This window comes from Triticum urartu, chromosome 6, assembly GCF_003073215.2.
Source record: "Triticum urartu cultivar G1812 chromosome 6, Tu2.1, whole genome shotgun sequence".
Lineage (NCBI taxonomy): Eukaryota > Viridiplantae > Streptophyta > Magnoliopsida > Poales > Poaceae > Triticum > Triticum urartu.
Window position 1 is genome coordinate 20,397,638 of NC_053027.1, and position 24,834 is coordinate 20,422,471.

The window sequence follows — 24,834 nt, forward strand, 5'->3', positions numbered from 1 at the left end:
GCGATACGTCGAGGTTTGGGCGGTGGCCGAGGGCCCCAACTCTAGAGCACGTAAACTCGCATGCCCGTCGCGTGGTCACCGCATGACCGTAATGTTTCCATGTGTTCTGGGCGGCCTAGCCATGTCTAGTGGGTTGGGCACTCCCCAGGTTGGTGTTAGGAAGAAAATTACAACATAAGATTCTCACGAGGAGACCGATCGATGCTCAAACATGAATTAGCAGACAAGTGTTTGATTAGCGGTACGGGAAATTCACATGGCCAATGGGCGTGAGTTTTGGCTGAGGATGATCATCTACTAAGGAGAATGTCTTCACAAATTTTGAGATCAAAAGGAGGATCCTAGGTGGTACTTGCTTTGCAAAGTACCATGCTGGACAAAAATATGAATGTTGAAGCTGGGCTCAAAATAATGAATGGAGTGAGCTGAAATTTTGTGGAGAATGGTTATTTGGGCATAGGAAAGCATTGTAGAAAATTGATACCATTTGGACATGCCAAAGTAGTACTTCCTTCACAATGCTCTTCTATGGACAGAAACTTGGGAAAACTAGTGAGAGAGATTTGATGAATGAAATGAGCTCAAAATTGGTGTAGGTAAGTTACTTAGGTATGGTCATGCGCTGGTAAATTTTCAGATCATTTGGGTAAGCCTAGCTAGTACTTACTTCACAAAGCTTCTCTCGAGGTAGAAACTTTGGAAATTTCCCGAGAAAGATTTACTAGGAAAATTGAGCTGAATATTATCATGTGGCAATGATTTGGGTATGGAAGAGTGCCCGAAAAGTTTGAGGGTAATAGGAGGGGTCTATATAACACTTGCTTTGCAACGTGCCAATTTGGCCGTAAAATATAAATTGAATCTGGGCTCACATAGATGATTTGAATGAGCTGCAATTTGGAGGAGGGTGATAATTTGGGCATATGAAGGAACTGTATAAATTTCATGTCATTTAGAGATATAAAAAAGGTACTTCCTTCACAATGCTTCTAGGTGGATAAAAACTTCGGAAATTTGCCGAAGAAGATTTGCTAGGCAAATGGAGCTGAATTTTGTCATGCGGTGACGATTTGGATAGGAAAGAGTGCCCAAAAATTTCGAGGGCAATCAAGAATATATAAATAGCACTTCCTTCATAAAGTGTTGTTGTGAACAGAATAGGAAAATGAATATTGTTGAATTAGTTTTGAACTAGGAAAGGAAGGATTTTTACATATTTGATGAAGATATGCCCCAAAGAATTTATGAGATTTTTTTGGGAATTTTGGGAATGATAGAAATATAGGTTGCTTCACAACCTAGGGCAAAAACTGCCACATGGACATGACACATAGGCAAAACTGATGAGATGGCACCTAGTCATCACAACCCACCACAATCTACAAGGCTATGACCATCTATATTGGTCATTAACAACTAGAAATAAGGCAGCGGACTAGCACTGTTTGCTTTGTGACCATTTCGTGTAAGGAAATTATGACCTTTCTGACCAAAATGGTCGCAATGGTTTAGGGTTTGGAGCCCCCTGAACAGCTTTTGACCAATTGGTCTAAAATGGTCATAAATTTATGACCAATTCTTTGAGGGTCACTGACAGAAGGTCATAAGTTGACATATTTCTTGTAGTGGGACGGCACCTCCGCGTTCAACACACGTACGGTTGGGGAAGACGTCTCCTCCTTCTTGATCCAGCAAGGGGAAAGGAGAGGTTGATGGAGATCCAGCAGCACGACGGCGTGGTGGTGGAAGCAGCGGGGATCTCGGCAGGGCTTCGCCAAGCTCAGCGAGAGGGAGAGGTGTTACGAGGGGAGAGGGAGGCGCCAGGGGCTAGGGTGCGGCTCCCATGCGCCTCCCCACTATATATAGGGGTGGAGGGGGCTAGTTTCTTGCCCTCCAAGTCCATTGGGGCGTTGGCAAAGGTGGGGGAAAGAAATCCCATCATTTCCCTTCCCCACCGATTGTTATCCCCCCTTTTTAGGGATCTTGATCTTATCCCTTCGGGATATGATCTTATTCCTTCTAAGGGGGGATCTTGGTGCGCCTTGACCAGGGGTGTGGGGCCTTGCCCCCACTACCCACGTTCATGTGGGTCCCCCCATGCAGGTGGGCCCCACTCCGGAACCTTCTAGAACCTTCTCGGTACAATACCGAAAAATCCCGAACATTTTCCGGTGGCCAAAATAGGACTTCCCATATATAAATCTTTACCTCCGGACCATTCCAGAACTCCCCGTGACGTCCGGGATCTCATCCGGGACTCCGAACAACTTTCGGGTTACCGCATACTAATATCTCTACAACCCTAGCGTTACCGAACCTTAAGTGTGTAGACCCTACGGGTTCAGGAGACATGCAGACATGACCGAGACAACTCTCCGGTCAATAACCAACAGCGGGATCTGGATACCCATGTTGGCTCCCACATGTTCCACGATGATCTCATCGGATGAACCATGATGTCGAGGATTCAATCAATCCCGTATTCAATTCCCTTTGTCCAGCGGTATTGTACTTGCCCGAGATTCGATCGTCGGTATCCGATACCTTGTTCAATCTCGTTACCGGCAAGTCTCTTTACTTGTCCCGTAACACATCATCCCGTGATCAACTCCTTGGTCACATTGTGCACATTATGATGATGTCCTACCGAGTGGGCCCAGAGATACCTCTCCGTCACACGGAGTGACAAATCCCAGTCTCGATTCGTGCCAACCCAACAGACACTTTCGGAGATACCCGTAGTGCACCTTTATAGCCACCCAGTTATGTTGTGACGTTTGGCACACCCAAAGCATTCCTACGGTATCCGGGAGTTGCACATAATGTGGCCTCTTCAAAAACAAATCCCTAAATTGCCATGGCATTTTGTTTTGTTTGTACCGCTCACATGTCATGGCATTTTTTGTATTCACCATGACAATTGTGTCTATTAGCATGTCAAAATTCTCTCTCTCCATGTCTTCCTTTGGTGTGAATTTTTATAATTTGCAACTCAAATCTGTTTAGACGTCTGGCCATCTTAGTATGTCTTTGGCTATTGTGAATCGTAGTTTTGTATGAATTAAAATTGGTTGAACCGTTGAAAGCCCGTTAGGCGGCAAGGACGGAGAAAGTGGACCACACTGTAACACAAACAGAAGGCATTGCAGCTGCTCTGGGATTGGATGTATCTTGGGACAGACCTATGCTTACTCTCGACTGTGCAGAAGCATGTGGAGCATTTTGTTGGTTCAGATTGACAGATTTGGCATTCGTATCTGCCTTGCATTATAGCAAAAATAATGTCACTGTGGTAACAGTGATGGATGTAAACAGTCCTGCGTCACGGGGCAAAAAGAAAATTCGTACGTCAACCAGTGGGAGACGCTGAAAGTTGGAGAGGGAAAATAACAGACGACCTGATGATCCTTGTGCTCTACTTCTCCAAGCAGAAGACATCTTCGGTATGATCAATGATGCACGCACGCATATGTCTCTCCAATCTACATAAGAATAATTGTTTTAGTAGAAAATATAAGGATAATTAACTTCCGAAATTTTAGTTTAGCTGGTCTGATGTGAGTTGAGAGAAGAAGACAGGAAAAGTAAAATCTATGGATGAAAAAAAAAAGAACAATTGGCTTCGCCCGGGTTTGAACCGGAGACCTTCAGTGTGTTAGACTGACGTGATAACCAACTACACCACGAAACCACTTTGGAGATAACTTGACTTAAAACTAACCGTTTAGTTTACTATCATCACCTCGTCGACGCAAACTGTAATTTTCAGTTGAGAAATTAGCCCTAATTACACGGCTGTGTTACAATGAATACCAACACCTTCTGGCAGATTTGTATATGAAATAAACATGCTCCGTCCGCAGTTCAGCTTACGAAGCTGCAAACCGGCCGAGCCAGGCTATGCGCTTCACGTCGAGGAAAAGTGGTGTATGATTCTTCATGCGGTGGTGGCACGTCATCATACACGGTAAGAAACTGCCTCTATAAACCATGGCACCAACATTAAAAAGTAGTTTAAATGTTCATGGAAATTTAAAAATATTTTTATTTTCACAAATATTAACGATTGGTGATCACATCAATCTTACAATCAGTCGATGAGTATGGAGAACAATCGAGAGGGGATGGGAGCCTGAAGGAGTGAAGGTATCTCATCAGAGAAACAGAGAGATGGTTGTTTAACCCAGATTCAAAGCCACCGCATAAGTACTAGTGATATACTGTATGTCCTAGCCAAAAAAGCGCATACGCTCGGGCGAAACCACAATCGCCGGGTGTGCTGGGTGGCCGAACGAGTGGGGTGCTCTAAGCTGTGAGTAGTCCATCTCCTTGACTACGGGTTTGTCACACTGTCTATATAGCATCTTCTCTCTCATGAATCTATACAAAGCTCGCTTCCTTGGTAGGTACAGATCATTGCACTTGGGGTCCCAATGTAAGCAAGTAGACTCATTCCCGTCTCCCTGAGTGTATTTCCTATCAAATTTTGTGATGGCCCTTTTGTAAAGGGGTCTAACAAATTCTTTGCAGTTTGTGATACCACTCTAGAGCTCTCGATTTCCTAGCATATTTCAGTCTTCTCTTTAAATGCATCAAGGAGTTCATATTACCCATAGAACTATTCAATTTGACAATTACATTTTGATAGTCATGAGGATAGCCAAAATTGGTTTCTCAACCACCGGCAAGTCCATAAAAAACTCATGATGTTATTCTGCTTCAATGGTGGTTCTATCCAATGTTGTGAGTTCAGCTTCCACTCTTGACCTCACTAAGATGGTTTGCTTACCTTCCGAAAAGAAATGGTCTGCTTACAAGATTTCCATGAAATAGCCCCACTTCCAAGTGTGGAAAAATTTCCACGTGGCCTTTATCTCATAAGCATCGGAGATCCAATTCGACCCATAGTTCCCTTTAGATTGTGCATGACTTTTTTCAAGACCACTCAATGACATCTCCAGGTCCCGTTCCCGGCTACACCCAGGTGGGGACTCAAGGGGATACGAGTTAGGATCATGGGTCTTATGGTTGTAGGGAGATATTTTCCACTTAAATCATGAGATTGCCTAATGTAACGGATCCCCGAATCCCGATGGATAGCTACCAAACTAACGGTCATACCCCGCATGTAGGCAAAACCTCCTCAACATCACGCTGATAGGAAAATTCCCATATGTTTGTCAACTTGTGATTTAGGTGCACGATTGTACAAGGCTCTTTCAATATCGTTTCTCTTTAGGAAAACAAGAGTTACCCTGTCAATTAGACGACAACCGGGCAATTCAGCAGAAATAGCATGCCAATATTTTTACCAAAAAGGGCTCCACGCCCTGCTTGCATGACAATATTAACAAGCTTAGCATTCACACCCTTTTGACAAGTAGAGTACGATGATATTTACAGTTAATTGCCATGGCAAAAGAATGAGTTTAGCAGTTGTTGCGCCGTGTATGTTGCAAATGTAGATTAGAAAAACATAAAAAAATGTAAGAAAGAAATATCGATGTTGCTTGTGTTCATGAACCTGTAAATAACTGGATCACTGCACGTCAGCTTTAGAACTGATGCAAGACTTCCCAGAAGACTAGTGGATGGAAATCCACACATGTTGTTCAGATCTGTGATAAGATTGTCATGGGGGGCAGTGACTCTGATGCGGAAATGTTGAATCTCTTTCCTTTTCGATCCTTCTCCTATATTCATATATTCTATACATCAACAAAGAAGATAAACGTGTGTTCCAATCATGTGTCTTTGCTTTAGCCCTTTGCCATCCGTTCAGCAAACCATGTTTTCCAGTCTGTAACGTTTTCATCGCCATTTGCCACCTGAAGTAACACGGAAGATAAGAAGCTGGGCGTAAACCCTTTGCTCGTGCACCGCAGAAGAGTGAACAAGTTCAGACATGTATAATTTATACCTCAACCAATCTGAGGAATTGCCCAAAGCCTATTTCAAACATATTAGTTGAAATTATTAAGCTATGATACCATTTATCGATGTATTTTTTTGACACATTTTAAAGCGTGGGTGTGATTTGTGGCATCGTCCATGACATTTGGATTGTGCTTGTGAAATTTGGCACCCCCATTCGTAGAATTCTAGATCAGGCACTGGGTTCATTGAACACTACTTTCATCATATATAGCAGCGTATTGGAAATGAATAATGTTCAAGCTCATACATGAGCCTTTCTTGAGCTAATTACCTCGAATATGAGTGTTGTCTGGGGAATGGCATCCAGGGCCTCCACACAAATTGTAGCAGCATCCTCTCTGCTTATTTTCCCCTTGGCTGCTATACCCTGCGTATTTCATGGACCATATGAAAAGATACTCTTGCCTCAAAAAAAACAAAAGAAATATAATTATCTATATTTACAATGTCTATGTTATGTGCAAATTACTTTCTTTTTGCAAGAAAATTGCAAATTACATGATACGTCCAATGAACCTAGTGGATTAATCTTACATGACAAAGAACATGGGGTCAGTGCCCTGTCTGGCTGTGTGGTTTATTGTACAGATTTAGCTTTACTTGCTGAAAGTTGCTGGTCTAAATTAAACAACATTAATTATTGGAGAGATAAGGTAGCTTTGTGTGCTGGTTGTCTGGTACCTCTGTAAAACTGAACCCCTTCTCACCACCCGGAGTGGTCTCCAGAGAAGCACTCCTGATTATCGTCGATGGGATGCCAGATGCAAGAACAACCTCTTCGTCTCGCTCGGCTAGCTTCCTTAGCTTGCTGTTCATAATAGCTTGGAGCCCACCGCTATTTCTGTAAACAGATAGCTGCATTTTATCAAGATCTTTTATGGTAGTGACTAAAAACTAGGCTGAACCGGGTAACCCGAGGTTACAAGAGAGGAGTAAACCTGGGATAGCAGGACAATGTGTTCGACACCTTTGAGGTCAATCTGGTCAGAAAAGAAGCCATCCTGTTGAAAATTTGCAATAGAAGGTCAAGGCAATCAAGGCTTTGTATGCAGAAGAAAACTTTTTGCCACAAGGAAAAGGAAGTCTTGAAACAGTTCTGACATAAGTATCAAACACACAACTAAATTACAAAGATAAACATTGAAGAAATCAATCCATAAGTACCACCAGATAAACTCTACAAAATTTCGATTCTCATACGTCTACATGGATAAACCTCATGCCACACAGGAATCTCCAAACACAAGAGCACGTCTCAATAATGCCAAAAGGTGGGGAAGACAAAAAATACAGTGATGTACTAACATCGAACAATGAGCTTGAGTAACTCGTTTATGTGACAAGCAATCAATAATTGTGCATAGAACGGAAATAGTAGGATTATGCCAGAAAAGTTTCATAAATGAATAAACAATGAACATTGAGTGGAAACGTACGTCGGTTGGACAAATTACAGCACGAACACCCCTCAATGTTTTCTTTGTGAAGGACTTATCTTCGATGTTGCCAACCATGCACTACAAGGAAACCAAAACAAGGAATGTTAAGACAAGTCACTATTTATCAGAGAAAAATTGATGAAAAATAGCATACGATAAATAACCAGAATTTTTTAGGTGAGAATTCAAAATTGTCACCTCTACATAAGTTCCAAAAGCTTCTTCAGTTGATCGTTTGTCCTTCACTAATGCTTTTATTCTGGCCCTTTTCAGAATTAGTGACAATATCACCATCTGAAAATAAAAGCAAATCAAAGTTCAGGAATTGAGAAAATTTAATCAAGCTGTACATACGCAATTTACACATTGCGATATTCACTGAGAAACGGCAGAAATAGCAACAAAGAACTCTGGAATTTAATAATAGGAAAAATATGGAGGCGACATCTGAGGATATATGAACACCAATTTAGTCTTTCGGAAATGATTTGAATATCCTAGAGTATTTTCCCAAAAAGAATTTGCAGAAAGAACTCTTAGAACTCTTTTACGTTAGTAGAATAAAAGTTTACATTGTAGAGAAAATCTTGTGTAAGTGTCAAAACATTGCCTTAAGAGACTGATAGTTTGGCTTTGGACACACATGTAAGTAAGAATAGAATATATATTGTTCAGCTCATAGCACAAGAATACAGAAGAAATTGGGGTATAGTGACTAGTGAAATACTGAAGATAGGACCGGATAGCATTTTCTGCACTGATTGGAAACATGAACTTGAAGAACAAATCAAACCTGTCCAATCTCACTCTCGCCATTGGTAACTAGCACGGCATCTCGAGGCTCCTCGATATCTATTCTCATCCCCAAACATGCCAACAAATAAGAGATAATGACAACAAGATGGTATTACATTTATGGATTTTTTTTCTCTATACACCTGAAGACTCATCCTCCTCGCCCTCGGCACCCCCATCCTTGGGAAGCAAATCGGGTGCTCCATACCACTTCCTCAACTTTGGACCACCTGTACAAAAAGGTTTCAGAGAATACAACCTGACAGTCAATAGCACCAAACTTGCACGAATAGACTCGATCCAACAAAATTTAATATTCGGCTTACCTCATTATGGAATAATACATGTATCTGTGCAATCATACATGTATTTGTGCATGAAATTGATTTATAGGGGGGGGAGGGGGGGGGGGGGCGACATACATGACTAGTGGAATTTAGACATGATTATGATGATTGCTCACAGGTGTGACTACAAAGATAGAATCCTTCCACATATGAACTATAACGTGATTGGTAGTTTAATCTGGACTCTATTTCGAAACTAGTTTAAATTTGAGAATCTTCTCTATATAAGAGATGGCTCTTTTGAAATGCAATATAAGAATGTCTCTACCCCTTAGCCTCACGTATGCAATTGGGAGCGGCACCACAGAAAAGTGCAGAAAAATAGGGGTAGGCTACAAACATATTCCCAACAGCCATTACATATCAAGTATAAAAAGTTGATTCTTAGTGATCATTGCATCATCTATGTCTCTAAAACACAATCCAAACATGTAACCAATGCGTGTACAAGTGAAAGACTACTCCCTCTCGCTTCGATACTGCTCTCCGAGCATCACGGGGGAGCCCCAAACCTGCATTCTCGCCCCCTACCACCTCCCATCTCTACCTCATCACCGACAGCAAGCGTTGCCGGGCAAAGCCCATGCATCAGCACTGGCAGGGCTGCTCTACATCGACATGGTTCTAGCGACACAGGCCTGGAGTGGATGCTTGCAGTGGCTTCCTCGGTGAGGCCTTGTTTTCATCGACGATGAAGCTCTTCGCGGTGCGACAACTCCCTTGTGGTGGGGCACGACGTCCTACTGGTTTGGCTACGGCTGGTCATGAGCGTCGAGGAAGCAGGGCAACAGGCTCCGATGAGCCTGGATCTAGGAGATCTTTCTCTAGTTGTAGATTTTGCGGGCCCTATGGAGCTGATGGGCCTGGGCTAGGCATAGCAGATAGTTGTAAACGGTTGGGGAGGGGAGCTTAGTGGTCCAGCTAGTCTCGAGGCTCGGGTGGGTGGAGAGCAAGGCAACATCGAGTGAAAGCTCCGCCTTTAGCTAATGGTCAGGGTAGGCAACGGAGACGCACTTAGGCATCGCTTTCTTCTTGAAGGCATCATCAAGGATCTAGAGGTTGGTGCTCTCCGGTGGCGGTGGACGTCACTCGGTCACGGTGGCACGGCGTTTTCAATCCTGACGAAAGGGGGTAGGGATCCCCTTCCCGACGATAGTGGCCTAACAGAAGTTGAAGTCACCTCGTTACCAATGTCGTCGATGCTCTATCCACCTTGCCTCTCTTTGTCTTTGCTCGGTGCCCTGCTGCCTCGTCTTCGGCGTCTGGATTCCGAAAGCTCTCCTTCTCCAACTAGTTGGGCGTGGACAGCGGCGGTGCTGCTGGCTAGGTTTAGCCCGGATCTAGGTGGTCGCCCATTGTCCACCATGCGATGTGAGGGGGCATTCTTCTAGCCCGAATGCCGACGGTGCGGCATCTTTCGATCCAAGGCGAGGGGGTAGGGTCCCCCTTTGGTGATAGAGAAGGAAGATATTGTGTCCCCTCCTTCCCTATGTGCTACCTGGTGCACTGTCCACCTTCGACGGTCGGCTATGTCCTGCCTTGCTGCTCCGACCTTGATTTCTTTGATCCTAGTGTGGAGTGCTTAGCGTGTGCAAGCTATAATCTTCATTTTCCTTTCATTAGTTGCTTGTGGAGGCTGTAGTTGATGTTTGCTTTCCGGTGTCCCCAGTTGTACCAGTATGGCCGTTATTGTTTGAATCATGTCTTATAATTCCTGGCTGGTTGATGGCTATGTTAATTCAAAGCCGGGCTCTTCGCGAGCCTACGTTCTAGAAAAAGATGTGGTGCTTATCCTTCCTCCCAGACAACCCCGAGGGGGAGTGGCAACGGCCTCGAGTGCTCCGTTTTCTTGAAGATGTCACCAAGGTATGGTGCTCACCGTTCCAACCAGACAACCACAAGGCGAAAACCTTAGATTTCCCCGGAGCGGAATTGGTGGTGGTGTTTTTGCATCATGCACCCCTTGGGGGTGTCGATCTCGCAATTGTTATCATTTGGAGGGGCCGATGGATGGTGTGAGGATGGTGATGGTCGTCAGGGCGGGCGCGGCAATGATGACGGTGGTGAGCAATGTCGAGATAGCGGCAATGGTTGTGATAGTCGGCCCTTTGATGTGTCCGCTGGATTATCTCAGTTTGTTCACTGATGTGCAGTCGAGGCTGCACCGTCGAAGCTCGGTTGGTGATGATGACAGGTGATAAGTTGTCCGTTCGGTGATCTTTTGCAGCCCATCCTTGCATATTTCTCCTTCAGATCTCGCCGTCAAATTGGAGATGCACAGTCGGCGATGAGTGTGGCCGGTTGTTTGGCATGGATTCATGTGGTTTCTCACAGCCTCTGCGGTGTGGGCTTTGTCGACGGACGTTTGCAGAGAAATTGCGGTCGCTTGCTCAGGGAGAACCAGAGAAGTGAAGATGATGACACCAATTGTGCAACCTCACCGGTCGATGTATATTCTTCGCAGCAGTGTTGTGCTGTAGCTTTTGTGTGCCTGATTCCCTAGGCTGTGACGATTTTCGCCCGGTTTTCCGCTAATTAACCGGATAACTCTCTTCTTCTTAAGTTGCCTTGTTTAAAAAAACACATGTACATACCCACTTTTCAGGCGACCAATATTTGCATTCTCAACATTGGTTCTAGAGCTTATGACATAATAAATCTGGAGATGCGGGAAGAAACGCGCAGTAACGGGCAGAGGTTTTGGACATTACCCTCGATGTAGTCGAGGATGCGATCGGTGAAGCTGGCGTCCTCCCTGCCCTTGGACCGCACGACGGCGACAAGCGGCCGCCTTCTCGGCGAGAAGAACAGGGGGCGACTACCGTCCTTCGTGTGCGGTGGACGGTGAGGAGGACGCGCCGGCTGCGGCGTGGGCGGCGCCAGCAGGGGAGGGGCGCGCATCTGGGGAGCCGCCGGCGGCGGATTTCGCGCGCGTGCGTGCGTGCGTGCGTGCGTGAGTGACTGGTCGTTGGTTTTGCGGCGAGGAGGAGGAGGATAAGGCGATTGCATTGCGAGGGTGGAAAGCCGCGAAACTCTTGGTCCAGAGGAAGGGGACTTGGGCCGGGTTGGGCCGCGGCTTTGTATCAGGCCGGGCCGCCGTCAGGCTTGGGCCGTGCCAGGCCACCTTCCATTTTCATTCCTTCAGGAATAGACCGAGCAACCTATACAAAGCTAAGTTTCAGAACCAGCACAACACCAATCAGAGTGGCGCAGCGGAAGCGTGGTGGGCCCATAACCCACAGGTCCCAAGATCGAAACTTGGCTCTGATATTTCATTTTCTTTTTTCCAATTTGAAAATTCCTTTTTTTTTGTTTCATCGAGCCAAATCTGTATACATTACTCCCTCCGTTCACCTTTGTAAGACGTTTTAGACATTTATAAAACAACACCTAAAACAGTTCAATTTCAGCTGTCTAAAACGTCTTACAAAAATGAACAGAGGGAGTACTGTTTTTCTTCACTCGTTTTGCTGCATTTTGTCAATCTCATGCCCAGCTGATCATCTTTTCTTGCTTTCCTCAAACACTGGAAACTACTATTAGTATACGGAGTGTTGTTCGGTAAGAGCAGGAGTAAAAGCAGAGCCGTCCTCAGCGAGCCAGCATCCACCCCAAGCATTATCTGAACTCACATTTTCTACAGAAGCAGATGCATCATTAACAAAGCTTCCACAGCAATTTTCAGGTTCTGCATACGTGACTCGCATAGTGAGATAGCCGTTACACAATATTGGATCGCACCTCCAAGCATGTACCCCAATTCGCACAATATGCACACGTTTCTAGGACTGAATTAGAGGAGCTATTTATGGGACTGAGTTAATAAACAGATTAACAAAGCCAATATATACAAGATACAAGCATTATCTGAACTCACATTTTCCATGTGCATATGCAATAGCATGTGCACTTGTGCAAGTGAAGGAACCTGCGCTAAGATAAGGATACACAACAGCGCTTGGGTTGCAAATATGTTGCTTTGTTATACTACTATAAAGCAGAGGCACACAACTGACAGTCATTACCACAGGGAGGACACAGTTCGACAAATCGACAATGGTCAGGCTCAATCGAATAATCCAAGAGAGCTGAACCTTTGAAGCAGTAATCAATCGAGCAGTCTATGCCATCTGTAAAAACCATCCAAGATCCAACGGTTACATGCAGGACAAAACAAACAAAACGGAGACCACCTCTTACATGGAGACCTCAGCTAGAGCAAAGACTTAGATTTTCTCTCCATAGTGTTGTCTGGGTTCTTCTCAACTATTGGTCTTGCAGAATTGAACATCTTGCAGGCCAGAACAAAATCAGAATCAGCTCCATCACCTGCCATGTTATCATCATCCTTGCCATCACCAGTTTCATCCTCCTTATCTTTGCCATTTGAGTTTTGCCCGAGGTATTAATATTTACCATGGGGTAAAAGCACATTGAAAAGAACCATAAACTATTACAAAAAGAAAAGGACCAACAACAGAAAGCACATACAAAACGCATCATATATAATTATATACAAGCGTCGGTCAATGGCATGCCCCTAGAATTCATACATGTGCATGTTTAGTTCCAATACAATGCACCCAGAATACATGCATGTGCGTGACTTGTTCCAGTACGATACACTGGAATATCAATTGATACATTCATGATAAATCTCCAGAGTATATGAAATTACATGTCTATACCAAACCAAGAACCACAAGTGCTGGTTCTAGTACAATACGAAAAACAGCATACCAACCCCAGTCGATTGAATGCACCTTGAATACATATCCTGACTAGTTCTAGTACAATACCTGAACATTGATTGATACATTCGTGACAAATCTCAAAAGCATTTATTGAATTACATGAGAGCAAACCAAGAACCAGTGATGGTCCTCTCATCTCAGCTTCTATGCATTAACTTTACCTCTGAAGGAAGTCCAGGTAACAGCCACTTGCACATAAACCCAATCATACAGGCTGTCACAGAGCGAGTACCACGAAACTCTCCATCTCTTCTTGAATAAGAAGGTACAGAAGACCACCCAGAGACCCATCACATATCCAGAGCCCATGGCGAGGAAAAACGAAACCAAGTCGCCGCTTGCATCTCCGTGGTTTTCTCCTGGAATTGGCTCGGGCTGTGACGAACAATTTACAGAGAGAGGAGGACCACAAAGGCCAGGGTTGCCAATATAAATAGATGCTGGGTCTTCGAGTGTTTGCAGTTGATTTCCAGTTGGTATCTTTCCTCTCAGATTGTTGTAGGACAGGTTCAGGCGACTCAATGACGTGAGAGCCGATAAGCTTGAAGGGATTTCACCAGACAAATCATTGTGTGATAGGTCGAGTGACTCCACTTTCATTAAGGCACCAACATTCTCAGGGATTTTTCCATTGAAGTTGTTCCATGATAAGTTCAGGTTTTTCAATTCCATAAGAGTGCTGATTTCTTCAGGAATCTCTCCGGTAAGACTATTACAGGATAAATCAAGATTCACCATATATATGATTTCTCCTGTATAGAATCTCTCTTGACCTTTCGTGAGTATCGTGAAATTCTCAGCATAGCCAACTGGTTGACTCTCACCATCCTCACTTCCAGAAGTTAACGCATGCTCAAGATCAAAAAAGTTGTCGCTTGTTTGTGTCATGCCTGTCCAAGTAATAATAGATCTCGGTATGCTCCCTGATATATTATTGTAGGCAAGGTCCAAATACTGAAGATCAACAAGCTTCGTAAGCTCGACTGGAATGTGACCACAAAACATATTGGATCTCAGTCGTAAGAATGACAGGGATGATAGCTTCTCCCCAATCCATGACGGTAAAGCCCCAGAGAATTGATTATGTCCGAGATCAAGAAAGATGAGTCGTGGACATTTCTGAAGAAGTGAAGGAAATTCACCAGAGAGGTTGTTGTTTCTGAAGCTTAGATTAACGATGCTCAGATCTGTCATGTTTGTGCTGGACTCATTGACTAGGCAATCGGAAACTGATCCATTGAGGTTATTTCTTGATAGATCTAATAACTGCAATGATCGCAATTTGCACAAAGAAGATGGAATGGCCCCAGAGATCATGTTGTTATACAGAATAAGTGTTTCAAGCCCTGGCGCTCCAAAGTCTAATGGTAGTGGCCCAACTAGATTGTTCCGACTGAGATCCAGGTCGGTTAGAGTGATGGGAAGCTTAGGTATTGGACCACCAAGCTGGTTAGAACTGAAATCCATTTCTTCTGCTCTCATAAATTCCATTGTTGATGGTAGGAATCCTGTAATCTGATTATTTCGGATATTCAGAGACTCTACTGAGGAAGCTGCTGTCCAAAACCAATCCGGTATTATATCGTTTATGCTTGTGTTTGATATATCAAGATTCTGCAAGTTCTTTTGCCATCTAAGCCATGTTGGAAATTTAGGCCCTAGATGGCATGACCCAAGTTGAATCATTGTTAGACTGGAAGGGGGAACCCAAGTTGGACTCACTGTGATGGCAATGGAGTTGTCTGACAATGTCAACTCCTTCAACATAGCTAGACGTGATAAATGGCTTTCATGCATGACCCCATCCAGGTTATTAGAGTTAAGCACCAACCTCGTTAGCTGTTTGAGCTCTCCTATCCACACCGGGACATGACCAGTGAGTTTGTTCTCAGAAAGATCCAGCCAGCTCAGGTTTCTCAAGGGCTCTACTAGTGTAGTTGGCAGGCTTCCAGTCAGATTGTTGTACGGTAAAAACAACTTCTGTAGTTTATTCTTTGAACAACTGGGTAATCGGTTGAATAATTCTGTTATACTCCCGTCGATATTGTTCGAGTAACAATATAGTCTCTCCAAATTACATAGGTTCTTCAAATTGGATGGTATCATGCCCACAAGGTTATTTTCTCCTAAATTAAGCTCCACAATGGAGGTCATATTACCTATCTCATCTGGAAACGGGCCATAGAAAGCATTGAACGAGATGTCTAGATACTTGAGGCTAGTTAAATCCCAAAACCAGTTGGGTGTGCCATGCTTATGTAACTTGTTTTCGGAGAGGTCAAGTGTTTCAAGAGATGTCAGGTTTGAGAGCAGAAGAGAACCAGGGCTACTTCTAAGATGGCAATCGGAAAGAAGAAGAACTTTCAGAATTGAAAGCATGTTCACCACCGGAAGCCAGTGAACAATTGTACTGAGGTTCACCCCAGTCATATCCAGGTGCTCAAGGGAAGTTAACCGTGACAACCAGGTGATATTGGTGGAATATGTGCCACTATGGAAAGAAGAATCAACACTCACGTATGAGTTGGTGTCAAGATTTAGGTACTGTAAGTTGGAGAGATTACCCAGATGCGGTGGTATCCTTCCAGTGAACTGTGACCATGATAGGTCGAGATATCTCAGCTGATGGAGAGAACCGATGAACTCCGGTATTTGTTTCTTGTCGAACCTGTTCTGGCTGAGGTCGAGATACCGAAGATGATGTAAACCAAGCAACGAGGAGCTTATGTTGCCTGCTAGTACCTGCCTGCTCTGATTGCCATTTCTGTAATCTGGGCCTCGGAGATCGAGCCTGACAACATGGCGGGTTCTGTTGCTGCAGTAGACGCCCTTCCATCGGCAGCAGTCATCACCCTTCCATGATGGAAGGAGGTTGGTAGGGTCTGATAGACCTGCCCTGAAGGCGAGAAGGGAAGACCTCTCGCCAGCAATACAACTGGTGATTGTAGCGTTTGGATGCAGGGCAGATGTGTCCTCTGTGGTGCTCTTGGCTTGAGTAAGCAAGAGCAAGGCTATGGCTATCTGGATGCAGGCTAGTTGAAGCGTGTCCATGGGTGCTTTTGCCATGAGTATGTGTTCTTCTTGGTGTAGGATACCCCATGGTATACATACATGACATATATGTAATCAAACTCTTGGTGTTGCCTGCCAAGATAAAAGTCGCTGGTTGCTGTTTAATTAAAGCAGCCGGAGAGTGAAGTTGAGGGAGCAGACCAATGAGGGGTTGCAGGCTTGTATCCATGCTCATGGAGTTTCTCTCTTGTCCGTTTTGGGATTTGAGGTAGCAGTGCACACCAACCAGGGCTTGCAGGCTCGGGATTTGATTAAAGCAACTGGACAGTGAAGTTGCATATAATTAATCAGAGCAGTTTGTTCATAATAATGAAGAAAAATATGCACTATGCTTTGGTTACTAGCAATCCTGGTTGTAAATATTCTAGGAATTCTGCAATGTATATGTACGATGTTGATGTGTGCTCTTATATAAAAACACCTGATGGATTCCATTGGTCACTAACAAGTTAGCTCTGGTGTTGATGTTTATGTTAGCTCTGGTGGCACACTAACAAGGACTCTGGGGCTTGGAATTCAAAGCCACTGGTCAGCAATGTGAAGCTGGGTGCAGCTTTTCCACGAGTACTTGGCTCCTATAATAGTATTTGGGATGTGAATGATGAATCCCACTACTAAGGTCCAAATTAAGTTTGACCAGAAAGAAGTTCCAGCTTTGGGAGCTTGGGGCGAATGGGGAAGCCAATTATGTGACTAAATGATGAATCCCCATCCATCGGCGTAAATTTATGTAACTCACACAGAAAGGAAAGTCTGCATCCGTTGTGAACTGAGCGAAAAAACTGTGGGTGTTCGTTGCCTGGAGAACTAACCTGTGTGCTGCTCTGCTCCTCCTCTGTTTTCTCTTGTGTCCATTTGTTCGAGCAGCTTGCGTGCGTGTGTGCGTCCACCGGAAACACGGCTAGAGAGTGAGGCTACTGCTTGCCAACAAAGGAATGGTGGAGGACGGAGAGGACCTTGTGACCTCGAGGGCGATGTCGTCGGTGACGAGGTGACCTCGAAGACTCCTGTGTACAAGTACGAACTGCCCCCGCGCGCGACGCCGATCCGTTCCAGCGCCGCCATCCTCCTCCGCCGCACACCTACCGGGCTTGACCGCCGCCTTGGGTCCTCCGCCCCCACTACCCGCTGGCGGCGGTCGCCGGCGAGGTAGGAGTGGGCAGAGCCGGCGACCCAGTGACTCTTACAAGTGACCCACCGAAGGAAATCAAGATCTTTTAATAATCCCTCTAATCCATATTAATTGACTAGCATGCTCGCGCGGCGACACGCCGCGCCTGTTGAAACATAATATGAAAGTTCTTTATGTGGTGATGGAAAAGTTTATTTGCTAATTTTGCATCTAATGGCTCAGCTGTTGCTTGTTTTTTACACTATGATGTACTCATGTATGAACATTAAGTTCTTATATATGGACGCCGGAAAAGTTTATTTGTTAATTGTACAACTAATGGCTTAGTTGTTGCTTGTTTTCTACATTATAATGTATGTATGAAAATTAAGTTGTTATATGTGGACACTGGAAAAGTTTATTGAATAAAACAGTTGCTACATTTTATACAAGGGGGAACACAATTAGAGCTTGCATGCTAAATTTGTGTCGTTGTGGTAAATCATTTCATCGTTTTACGACCACTTGCTAGATTGGTGTTGGTGATGAAATGGTAGAGCGCCTGTGCAAATTCTTGCACCCGGTTCTGTGCACTTTGACACCAGGGTATGTCACTATCGAGTCAATGGTGTGTGATTGCTGTGGATACATGCGTAATGGTATGGTATTTGAAAATTTGTCATAGATTATTGTTCGAGCTTTGATTTGTCTTGTGAATTCATTTTGCTGAAAAGTCGCATGTTGACAGGCCATGTTGAGTTGTCATTGTAAGATTCATGCAAAATCTTGAACACTAAATAAGTTTCTTTTGCAACATTGAATACTTGATGAAGAAGCCACAGCCCTTGCCAGTCCAGAGACGCCCCCCCCCCCCCTGGGGGGTCTGATGTGCTACAGTCTGCAATGTAATGCTGTTGGGTGCACCGTGCACACTACAGTGCTATAACATAATGTAATTATGTTTAACATGATTAGCGCTATATCGAGCAAATTTGCTAAATATGGTGTGCCCCTTCCAAATACGTTATAGCGACACTATAACGGTGAAATAGCGCGCTTTTTGTTTCATTGATTATGACATGGGTCTCTTTATTTTAAAACAATATGGGGATATGCATTCACCATTGATTTATATTTTAGTATAGTATTGCGAAGAAAAAACCTGATCAATGCTATAAAATTAGACATTTCCCTCCTTAGACCAGCATGAATAACAAACAAAAAATTACAATGATCATGTTCACAATATAGACTGATCATTTCATTCATGTAAGACAAAATAAGAAGAAAACACTGATCTTGTAAGTAGTGCAGAACCGGAAGAAACTGGAAAGGTTGCAGCCCACGCTATGTCTTTCATGAAGAGCATCTCATTGTAGATGAATAAGCAGAGCAACAATGGTAGATAAGGCATTCCTTTGTGATATAGTGCACTGTTCTGAGGAAGTCAACCAGCTGATATGAAGTTAGAGTCATCAATGGTAGATAAGCGACGCATATTTTCAAAAATAGGTTATGCAAAAAGGGATGTAGTATGTATCACACACCTTCCATTGGGAACGGATTCAGGTGGAAGTTACCGATGAAAGAGAAAATACTGGAAGTCCCTAAATGGGATTCTGCACTTTAAATAATTATAACACTAGTAGAAAAGGGGCCTATTGTACCGACCCTTTAGTCCCGGTTCATGAACCGGGACTAAAGGTCGCGGCCACGTGGAGCTCCACCTTGTTACCAACCGGGACTAAAGAAAATTTTATGAATTTTTTTTAAAAAAAATTTGATTTTTTTTATTTTCAAATTTCTGAATTATTTTAACCTCTAATCTGTAATCACCACCCCTCATCATTTCAAATCATCTAACTTCCCGAACGGTCACCCATCCTCCCACTCCCCCAGCCTGAGCACGCTTAACTTCCGGGTTCTATTCTCCCACGCTCCAAGTCTGCACTTGTTGTTTTCCTGACAATAGTAAGATGTCAATCCTATTAACCTTCAGGAATTTTGCTTGAGCATGAAGTGACACATTTCACTGTTTTAGTTCGAAACTATTGTTTTAAAAAACAATAATTATTTAGTAACACTAATATTTTTTGAATAATTAGTTAACCATTGTTTGACCACAGTTTGACCAGATTTGACCACAGTTTGACCAGATTTGACCAAAATTGAAATAACTGAAATAATTATTTAGTAACACTAATATTCTAGAATAATTATTTTGACCATTGTTTGACCACAGTTTGCCCACTGTTTGAATTTTTTTTTGATTTTTTCCACTCTAGATCTTAAAAGCCCCGTAACTTTTTTCTGTTTGGTTTTTGAGGATTTTGAAAATGTTTAACGGGGTTCCCCCGTTAAATTCGGATGTAACTTTTCGAGTAGATGATTTTTCATATAAAAAACTTTTTCATCCGAGTTAGTATGCAAAAGTTATGCACATTTTTACAAATTTCAGAGAGATTTTGCAAATAAAGTCAAGATTCACATTTGCAAATTTTCCCAACAACTAGACCACATATCACATGGGAAACTTATTTTCTTTTATTTTTTGACATTTCCATCATTTTCTTCTATTTTTTAAAAAACTGAAAAGGCGATCAGGGGGGGTAGAGTTTGAAAATGGGACCTTTAGTACCGGTTCGTGACACGAACCGGGACTAAAGGTATCAACCCCATTAGTCCCGGTTCGTGCCTCAAACCGGGACTAAAGGTCTAATCTTTAGTCCCGATTTGAGGCACGAACCGGGACCAATGGTTGTGGGCCAGGAGCGAGGCCCATTGGTCCCGGTTCATCCCACCAACCGGGACCAAAAGGTCCAAATGAACCGGGACCAATGGCCCACGTGGCCCGGCCGGCCCCCTGGGCTCATGAAGCGGGACCATTGGTCCCGGTTCTGAACTGAACCGGGACTAATGGGCTTACCCGGCATGGACCATAGCCCCCCTTTTCTACTAGTGATAAGGATGTGGAATTAAAGATGAAATTAAGTGCATGGATATAGACCGCCAATTCTCGTCGCGCGTCGTTGGTGGTTTATGTATAGTTTCATATTCCACGCTGCATGTGTTTTATATGTTCCCTGACTCATTAAAACATCTCAAGTAGTCGTATCACATGGAACAGAAAAAGTAACAGGAGTATCTACATGGCCACACAACCACAAATTTTCCAAAGTAAAACTGTATACACAACATTATTCACAAAAAACAGGGGATAACAACAGCAAGCTCACAATTTGTGTTTTCCTTTTTTGATGCAATGGGGATTTATATTTAAAAAATATATTTTTACAATAAATGAAAAAACGCTTTATATATTAAGAAACTATATATATACTTACAATCAGTGGAAAGTTGGCTCACCACACAGTGGAACTGCATCCCATAACACACTGAGACTTGACACACAACCACCTAATTTGTCCCAGCCATGGACGTTTGTATTAGCAGATCGATGAACCTTATCAAAGTAAGTTGCAGACATGAAAATAAAATCTATCTAATTTCTAGGACACTTGCATTTTTTTTTTGTTGAGAAAAGGACACTATTGCAAAGTCAGACACTTACTATGTCAGATAAAAAATGATGGGCTGCATGGATCATTGTTTTGAGGCCTTGAAAACACGAGATAATCTGAAGCACCCAACTCACACCTTTTTTTTTGAGGAATATGTCAAGCCCTTCATGACAAGGTCTTTGGTCCACACCTCTGCAATGCTCATGCAGGATACCGTTTTGGAGATGTGCATACTATCGAAAACGCGTATTACGAACTGTCCTAAACCTCGAAGGAAACAAAGACAATGAGTAGGAGGAGTATAGTGCTTTAGTGAGTAGCCCCAGGGCATTCCACAGCTCGACCCGGCCCTGCAGTGAAAGCAACATATGTTCGACTGGCTCCATCGCGGGGCAAATATCGCATAAGCATAACTGAAACCGACAGTGTCGAACATATGTGCCATCAGGACGACATATTCAGTGCACATCAGTCCGTGGGAGGGCCGGAGCCTGCAGATGCCGCAATATATAGGCAGCCGACACCCTGATGCTGCCACCGCTTTCTGTGCCCAGGGCGAAGTTAGCTAGGCTTCGGGCGACGGCGACGACGGAACCGCTGGAGGAGTAGCCAGAGATACGGCCTGGGGCACAGGGGTTTTGGCAAGGCTGCGCCGCCGCGAGGGTGCCGTAGTGCGCTTTCTTGTTGTTCATGCTGTAGACCATCTCGTCCATCATCGTATTGGCCTGGCCATGCCCATCGCCGCGGCGGCGAGCGCGGCCAGCACTCTGCGCTGTCTCCCGTCTGTGCAGGTCGACCTCGTCCACGGCTGACTTGCAGCAGGGCTGGCGCGAGCTCAAGGCGGCTGCCTCCCATCTGCGCTGGAAGGCGGTGCCGGGCTGCGGCCAGAGAGACGGTGAGAGGGCGCAAGGTAGCCGGGCCGTAGCGACCTCGCACGCTGACGGCGGGAGGGCTGCATAGGGCGGCGGGGCAAGCCGCAAGCGTCGTCGTCGGAGAACGGCTGCGAGTTGTTTGGGAGTGAGGGCGCGTTGCCGGACGCATCACGCGTCTGACTGCCATGGCGACATCAAGGTCTTGTGATGCCAGAGGCGGCCGTCTCTCGATCGCGCGCCTTTCCTACGCCGTCTGTCCTGCCTGTCATGTTCACGTCCGTGATGATCGAGACCTAGAAGCTCCACCGCCCTCCATGTTGAATTCACTACTATCATTGCACACAATATCGAACACATGCAGGTGCGCGTGATTTCTCACCTCTTATTTGGAGCTGCCGAGGACCATGGGAGGTGGCCCAGGCGATCATCTCGTTCCCGCCATAGCCGAGCATGATATGGCAGGTTCGGAGCATCTGGTACCCGACTTGAGGAACCAGCCATATGGTCAGTGGTTATGTGATCCCACATACGCAAAGCGGAGGCGGAGGAGATGCGTCTGTCGGAAGGGCGATGGAGTGGCCAGCGCCGGGAGGGAAAACGAGGGCCCGACGGTCGAGGCTTCGTAGAGGGACAGGCCAACAGCGAAGTCATGGAGGAGACGACCGCAGGCATCTATGGATGGGATTTGGGAGATGTGCGATCAAAGAGGAAAACACCTCCTTTTATAGGGACATACAACGAAGGTGATTGAGTCGTGCACGTTTCTAACTGGGCAATCTAGAAATATCTACTATCGCCTACATCCAGCAATCGACACAAAAGAAGAAGGAAAAAGGAATACAACTGCCTACGTTGAGCGGCCGGCCATCGAGAGAAGCCTGGAAACGATCGATACATGCACGTGATCATGAAAAACTCGCCGCTGCATGCATGCAACTGCAAAAAAAAACTCCACCGCCTATCCACCGCTGCATGCATGCATCTGCAAAAAAAGCAGCAAAGATCAATCACGTCACGCATCTATGCCCTCCGCCATGCAGGCCCACCTCCACCGCTCCGGTTGACTTGGTACAAAATCCTGAAGAAAATCTCTAGATGCACCCTAATGTGTACCTCATCAGAACCCCAGTAAATAACGTGTCGCACCCCTATTGGTTGGTTTTTCACTGATTGAAAAAAGTCAAAAAAACAGGGTAAAAGAAACCTGGTCAGATTTAGTATATTTAGAATGCACAAAGTTAGACTGAGGGCCTGTTTAGATTGTGATTATCTTTGCCACATTAATTTTACCTCACATGCCTGACTTGAGTTGCCCAAATTCTTAGCCACACTTTCGCTTGCCTAAGAAAATCTTGCCACACTTTTTGTGTTTTTGACATGTGAGGCTTATTGCTTATAAAAAGATTCTTGCCTTAGATGTGTCAAAAATCAAATACCCACCTAACTTGGCCAAATTTTTCTAAGATAAAATGTGATAAAGTGTGACAAGGTGCGGTGCGGGACGTCGAATGGCATGATAGGAGGCAACAAAACGGGCCACCCTTTCAGCCCTCCGTTGCACTCGCATGGTATGTCCCAAGAGCTCATACTGTGAGTAGTCTACATCTTGGCCACGCTCATTCTCGATGATCATGTTGTGCATGATCACACAAGCGTGCATGACGTACCAAAGCATTTTTTGATCCCAAAATCTAGCCGGTCCTCTCACAATAGCAAATTGGGCTTGCAAAATCTCAAAAGCTCTCTCCACATCTTTTCTAGCCGCCTCCTGAGCATTGTGGAAATCAAGATTTTTCTTACCTTCCGGCTTTTTCCACGGCTTGACGAAGGTTTGCCACTTTGGATAGTTGTATGTACGGCCATTTGCTACAAACTGCACCGGTGGCAACTCACCATTTGCAATCTTATTCATCAGTGGTGACCGGTTGACAACATTGATGTCATTCAAAGATCCAGGCATTCCAAAGAATGCATGCCAAATCCAAGTCTCTTGATCGGCCACCGCTTCAAGGATTATAGTGAAACCCTTTTTTTGGCCGTGGAATTGCCCATGCCATGCCTCTGGACAATTCTACCAAGTCCAATGCATGCAATCTATTGAGCCAAGCATGCCAGGAAAGCCGCGAGCTTTGTTCATCTCCAATAGCCTTGCGGCGTCTTCAGCATTGAGAGATCTCAAATACTCCTCGCCAAACACTTGCACAATTCCGACTGCGAAGCGCTTGACACACATGATGGCTTGGCTCTCACCCATAGCCAAGTGATCATCAACTAGATCAGCCGAGATACCGTATGCCAACATACGCAAAGCGGCTGTCACCTTCTGAAAGGTGCTATGCCCGAGCTCTCCGGCAGCATTCCTCCTTTGCTGAAAAAACTGGTCATGGCTCGCTAGTTTCTCTGCAATGCGCATGAACAACTCGGTGCTCATCCTAAACCAGCGACGAAATTACGACTCCGTTTCTCTGCAATGCGCATGAACAACTCGGTGCTCATCCTAAACCAGCGACGAAATTACGACTCCGGGTATGTGGGATTCTCCACGAAATAGTGCCTCGTCAATCTGTTATGGGCATCGATCCTATCCCTCCAAATTTTCTGCTGACCCATAACCGAACCACCGTGCTTCGGTTTTTTATTGATGTGCATAGCTAGGATCATTGCAAGATCCTCCTCCTCTTCCATATCAAATTCTTCTTTGGAAGAATCATACGACGAACTCATCTACAATGTTCAATACTATGCTATAAAAACTACAATCAACATGCACCAAATTCATGAAGTTTGAGCAACACATACCTTGCAGACGTTTTGTCAAACACCTTGCGGGCGCCGAGCGACAGCGAGCGTCGGGGCGCTATTCATCGGAGGACGGACGTGCGCGAGGGGCGGCGGTGACTAGAGGGGGCGGAGGAAGCCGCCACGGCGCGGGGATAGGCCAGGGAAGCGCCGGAACGGTCGTTGGGTGGCGCGGGCGGCGGCGGCG

At 44.8% G+C, this 24,834-nt stretch overlaps 2 protein-coding genes, 1 long non-coding RNA gene and 1 other non-coding gene across 5 annotated transcripts; all 4 read right to left on the reverse strand.

The window, feature by feature from the left end:
• Nucleotides 1–3,199: 3,199 nt before the first annotated feature.
• LOC125512937 lies at nt 3,200–11,519 on the reverse strand. Of its 2 annotated transcripts, none has more exons than XM_048678001.1 (9): nt 11,230–11,519; nt 8,315–8,401; nt 8,170–8,228; nt 7,575–7,670; nt 7,374–7,454; nt 6,876–6,938; nt 6,619–6,792; nt 6,209–6,304; nt 3,200–3,482 (listed from the first exon to the last, which is right to left on the reverse strand). In XM_048678001.1, exons 1-9 carry the CDS (start codon nt 11,417–11,419, stop codon nt 3,450–3,452), a joined length of 879 nt encoding a protein of 292 aa, XP_048533958.1. In that variant the 5' UTR covers nt 11,420–11,519; the 3' UTR covers nt 3,200–3,449. The 2 variants fall into 2 exon arrangements, with proteins under 2 accessions (XP_048533958.1, XP_048533957.1); XM_048678000.1 differs by lacking the exon at nt 3,200–3,482 and adding an exon at nt 5,389–5,828.
• Nucleotides 3,618–3,691, reverse strand: TRNAV-AAC. Its single transcript has one exon. It is a non-coding gene; the product is annotated as a tRNA-Val (tRNA).
• A 1,058-nt stretch (nt 11,520–12,577) lies between the features above and the next one.
• LOC125517137 (receptor-like protein EIX2) lies at nt 12,578–17,599 on the reverse strand. The gene is made up of 2 exons (XM_048682325.1): nt 13,434–17,599; nt 12,578–12,895 (listed from the first exon to the last, which is right to left on the reverse strand). Exons 1-2 carry the CDS (start codon nt 16,336–16,338, stop codon nt 12,732–12,734), a joined length of 3,069 nt encoding a protein of 1,022 aa, XP_048538282.1. The 5' UTR covers nt 16,339–17,599; the 3' UTR covers nt 12,578–12,731.
• A 3,762-nt stretch (nt 17,600–21,361) lies between these two features.
• On the reverse strand, nt 21,362–22,525 carry LOC125515696. The gene is made up of 2 exons (XR_007287096.1): nt 22,228–22,525; nt 21,362–22,110 (listed from the first exon to the last, which is right to left on the reverse strand). It is a non-coding gene; the product is annotated as an uncharacterized LOC125515696 (long non-coding RNA).
• Between the last annotated feature and the right edge of the window lie 2,309 nt (nt 22,526–24,834).